The sequence below is a fragment of the Sitophilus oryzae genome, unplaced genomic scaffold (assembly GCF_002938485.1).
Source record: "Sitophilus oryzae breed Bouriz unplaced genomic scaffold, Soryzae_2.0 scaffold_947_pilon_pilon, whole genome shotgun sequence".
Lineage (NCBI taxonomy): Eukaryota > Metazoa > Arthropoda > Insecta > Coleoptera > Curculionidae > Sitophilus > Sitophilus oryzae.
This window is the reverse complement of record NW_022147580.1, coordinates 557,773-562,714: the sequence shown is the minus strand read 5'-3', so window position 1 is coordinate 562,714 and position 4,942 is coordinate 557,773. Positions and strand designations below refer to the sequence as shown.

At 40.0% G+C, this 4,942-nt stretch overlaps 1 protein-coding gene across 1 annotated transcript; it reads right to left on the bottom strand.

Moving 5' to 3' along the window:
• Positions 1 to 1,555: 1,555 nt before the first annotated feature.
• On the bottom strand, positions 1,556 to 3,107 carry LOC115891056 (ribonuclease H1-like). The gene has a single exon (XM_030911454.1). It carries the CDS (start codon positions 2,781 to 2,783, stop codon positions 2,181 to 2,183), a length of 603 nt encoding a protein of 200 aa, XP_030767314.1. The 5' UTR covers positions 2,784 to 3,107; the 3' UTR covers positions 1,556 to 2,180.
• Between the last annotated feature and the right edge of the window lie 1,835 nt (positions 3,108 to 4,942).

Genomic DNA, 4,942 nt, shown 5'->3' with positions numbered 1-4,942 from the left:
CAGTGTGTGGTCTGTGCTGTTAAAAATATTCAAGATGTTGAAAGATCGCAGATCTCATCTCATTGGTAAAATCTTTATTGAAACCGCCACTATACGTTGAGATTTGGACCAATTTGGACTGAATCGTGGGACTGTACAGTTTACCGTTCAAACTTCTCAGATTTTGTTACGTGTAGGACCCTTACTATATGGTAATTAAAAATAAAATTGTCACTTTGCAATACCCAACAAATAAAACCATTTCATTTGATAATTTATAAAAATTTTGAGCTTAACATTCTCTAGCTATATTTGTTTTGCATACGTGCTTAAATCTAAACGTAGTTACATTTTCACTTTATTATTCATTCAAAACTGATTTAATTTTATCCAAAGGCGGTAAATAATAACTATTTTTAATTTACCGTTCTTAGGTTTCATTTATACATCCTAAATTATAACCATTTCAGAGACCATTACACAATTTTGATTTAAGAAGAAAATTTGTTATATTCGTGTCTAAACTAGCTAAACATTATTAGAAGTATAACACATACATAATAAAAAATTATACTTACTTTTATATTAAACAAAATCATAATAAAATTTTGATGAAACTAAAACTGGAAAACACGTGAAAGGCCTTTGTGAAACACTTCGGTTAGAGTTAACATCACAATCACATATATTGGCGCCAATCAATAAGGTCTAAGTTCTTTAGTCAGGCGCCAACGGTTGCTGGCCATAGAAAACTTAAAATTGATAGTCACTATAGGTTTTTCAAATTTTCAAGTAATTTTGCAAGGTTGTGAGAAGTAAAACATAGTTATGTTTTAATTACCTTTCAAAAACAATGTTTCTTTAGCAAGGTGTCATCAACTACGACACAACGTTGACAAATTAACATTATAAAGCAAGCTGTTTGGGGACTAACTGTAATGTTGCAAATGTAAGGTGAGGTTCTTTGCTTGGTGGGTATGATCTTAAACAGATTAATAAAAAAAAATATTTAGAAGACGTTAATCATATCGGCGGGTGAGAGTCAAAGAGGATCGGTTTTACCCAACGCCTAAGTCGCCTTAACGTCGGCACGTGGGACAACGATGGCACGTCGGGCAACGGTTGCAGGCGGGTTCTCCTCCGCTTCGGACGGTTTCAGGCCGCTGTGACAGGCTTCGGGTTCGGGATCGAGGCCGCGGTTCGCGCCAAGCGGCCGCTATTTGGGCTGGTGTGTTGGCGAAATCTCGGCATGGGCAAAATCGGGACTCCACTCCCACAGTCCCGCATCTTGAGCTAAACAGGATGGCGGTGCCGGAACACTGCTTCCGCCTGTGACCGGGCCGGCCCCATCTCCAACAGGTGTCATTGCGTATTGGTATCCTGACTGCACGTGTGGTGTCTTCGTCCTGGGTGATCCTAGCTGCTCGGTTGAGACCGAGTGCTGGTCGGGAGGTGTTTTCGTACTGGGTGGTCCTAGCTGCTCGGGCGAGACCGAGTGCTGGTCGGGAGGTGTCCTGATACTGGGTGGTCCTAGCTGCTCGGTTGAGATCGAGTGCTGGTCGGGAGGTGTCTTCATGCTGAGTGGTCCTAGCTGCTTGGGTGAGACCGAGTGCTGGTCGGGAGGTGTCTTCGTACTGAGTGGTCCTAGCTGCCCGGGTGAGACCGAGTGCTGGTCGGGAGGTGTCTTCGTGCTGAGTGGTCCTAGCTGCTCGGGTGAGACCGAGTGCTGGTCGGGAGGTGTCTTTATGCTGAGTGGTCCTAGCTGCTCCGGTGAGACCGAGTGCTGGTCGGGAGGTGTCCTGATACTGGGTGGTCCTAGCTGCTCGGTTGAGACCGAGTGCTGGTCGGGAGGTGTCTTCATGCTGAGTGGTCCTAGCTGCTTGGGTGAGACCGGGTGCTGGTCGGGAGGTGTCTTCGTGCTGAGTGGTCCTAGCTGCTCGGGTGAGACCGAGTGCTGGTCGGGAGGTGTCTTCGTGCTGAGTGGTCCTATCTGCTCGGGTGAGGACACATACTCTATGCAGATGCGTCGGCACCGAGCAATGAGTCGTGCGCATTCTGCACATTGACGATATTTTTCTCCTGCTTAGAATTCCTGATTGTTTATACCATGGAATCTTCTGTGGTTTCATTACCATTTGGAAATACTCTCTCCGTTTGTTTTCGCTCATGTTACTAAAGATACGGACCCATTCTTGCCATGTTTAATCTTTAATTTTTTTAAAAATTTCGGTACAATGTACTCTCTCATCAATCCTATTATTTACATTTCTCCCTTTTAACGCTAACCGGTCTGCCTCTTCATTACCCCTAATGCCTGAGTGACTAGGGACCCATATTAATTGTACTAGTATGTTCCTTTGTTCTAATATCTCCAATTCCTTCTTAGTTTCGAGTACAGTCTTCGAATTCCAATAACAAATGCCACTTCTCACTATACTTTGTAAAGCGCTTTTCGAATCTGAAACTATTAAGGATTTTTTAGCATTTTCTGATAAAGTAGTAAGAGCATACCTGATAGCTTGTATTTCAGCTGTGCAGATGGATGTTAAATCGCTACATCTTGCAAACATAGAAACATCTCTAGATTTATTATAAATTCCTATACCACAACGTTGTGTCCACCGATCCTTTGAGGCATCTGTGAATACTACCTCATATTCGTGGAATTTCCTTTGAACCATTTCATCAAATTCTTTGTGACATTCAGGAGAGTTTTTACTTAAATTGGAGTCTATGTAACCTGTGTATTTAATCTGAATGTTATAGGGATACTTAAAACAGGGCGCTCGATCATCTGTTTCCATTCCAGGTAAGAAAGCAAGAACAGAATCTATCCCTTCCAACAACGCTGGTGCTTCTCGTCTCTACAAATCCTGTTCTCTTCATTAAAATTTTCATATAGCTGCAACAAACTATTGCTGATTCTGTCTTGACTAAGAGCAAATTTCTTCGCCACAAATTTGGCACAAAGGAGGTTTCTTCTCAAACGTAGAGGCATCTCTGCCGGTTCAGATAATAATGCATTGATGGGAGTGCTATTCATGCAACCTGTAATTATTCTCAGGGCCTGGTATTGTACCTTGTCTAATTTCTTCATATTGTTTTTCGACAGTATCAACAACGCTTGACATCCATATTCTACGGCAAAATAAACACTAAATCACCACAATACACCAAAACACTTTTACTTTTACACTGGACGCGCGTTTCGCTAACCATGTTAGCATCATCAGCAGATGATTATAAACTCATCATCTCGTATACTCGTATATATCAGTTTATCTGCTGATGATGCTAACATGGTTAGCGAAACGCGCGTCCAGTGTAAAAGTAAAAGTGTTTTGGTGTATTGTGGTGATTTAGTGTTTATTTTGCTGTGTAACACCAAAGGTTCCAACCCTCAACTGTAATATCCATACTCTAGGTGAGATCTAACTATCCCTTTATACACATTGGCTAACACAATGGGGTCCGCTCCCCACCATAGTATATTGCTTAGAGTGTTGAATATTGCATGTTATAGTTTATAGACAACACATAAGACATGCGATGAGGTAGAGGAGAATAGAGATGTATCATAACTGGCTTGTTTGGCTTGTTGGCTAACCGAAATCATATATAGTTTAAGCAGATATATCAATAATTAACCTGAATTTTGCAGATGTCCTTTTTTAGATTTCCTGGCGGCATACCCATTCCCCATAAGGTGCTGGATACGCCACAGTACTACCCATCCTAACTAGATCCAATTCTCCTTCCTTTAATACATTTTCCTAGAGGTGTCTCAGACGTAGGATATAGACAACCTAATACCGAAGAGAGAAGAACGTATGGATATGGAGTGTAGAGTATGGACGCAGAGGGTATGGATCTAACCAGACGCTTGAGAAAGCGCTCTCTGCGGGAAGAAAAGGCTGGCCGGACGTTGGAAAACGCGGGGCCATAGTATTTGAGAAGAAGAAGAACGACTTTCACTAATAATAAATATGTAACGTCAAAGACACCTTGGGGTCAAGCGGACCCAACACACACTTTATCTTACGGCTGAAAGTCAACTAATTCAAATATCAACGAACGCTGCGAGCGACATCTGGATAACATGCTAACTTAAATTTACACGAGAGGGCAGCATAGTTTGGCGCTTTATTTCAAATTTGTTTACAGTAATATAAAGCCTGTGGTATATGCGACCCCACGGTGTCTTACGAAGGTTAATAAGGTATATATGTAGGCTTGTAAGTGACTTACTTACCAGGGTAATTGTCTATAGGCTTAGGTATAAGTGGTTCGTCATTTAAGTTGGTAAGCTGATTATTGTGACGACTTTTTCTGTCATTACCCAAACAGAAAGAAAAAAGTATTCGTTGGTCAGGGTTAGAGGAAAGCTGGGTTCGTAGGTAAGGCTTGGCTTGCGGTGACTTTATAATGTTGTTAAATATTAAAATAAAAAATGATAATATTTAGGCTGCAAATATTTTAATATCGATGTTAGATATTTATGCAGATATGGTCAAAGATAGTAAAAAGGGCGCCACTTACTTTGTTTATGAAAAACGTAAGTAAGAAACCAAAATGAAGAATATTTTATCACAAAATAGCTGGAATAAAGTAATCAACAGCAATTATGTTTATCAAGAATAAAAGTCAGAGATAACTATCCTACATTAAACATTTATTTAAAAACGAACACAAGTATCAGCTAGTTTCAATGATCCCAATAAAACTGTAAGTTATTTTAAATAAATTCGAATTTAGTCACAATATTCTTCGAACTATGCTACTTAATATAAAAACAGGTGAAATTTATGTATGTATCAATACGATGATGTTTCGAAACATGTCGTGTACAAAAACCTTCAAGAATGAATACATGTTAATAATTTTCATATAAAATGTCATAACAAAGTAAAAGTATACTGTTTGAATCAAATTATAACTTATAACTTTAACTGAAAGGTAATTT

Excerpts from the sequence above, each read along its gene's own strand:
- LOC115891056 (XM_030911454.1), bottom strand. The coding sequence starts at position 2,783 with ATGGAAACAGATGATCGAGCGCCCTGTTTTAAGTATCCCTATAACATT.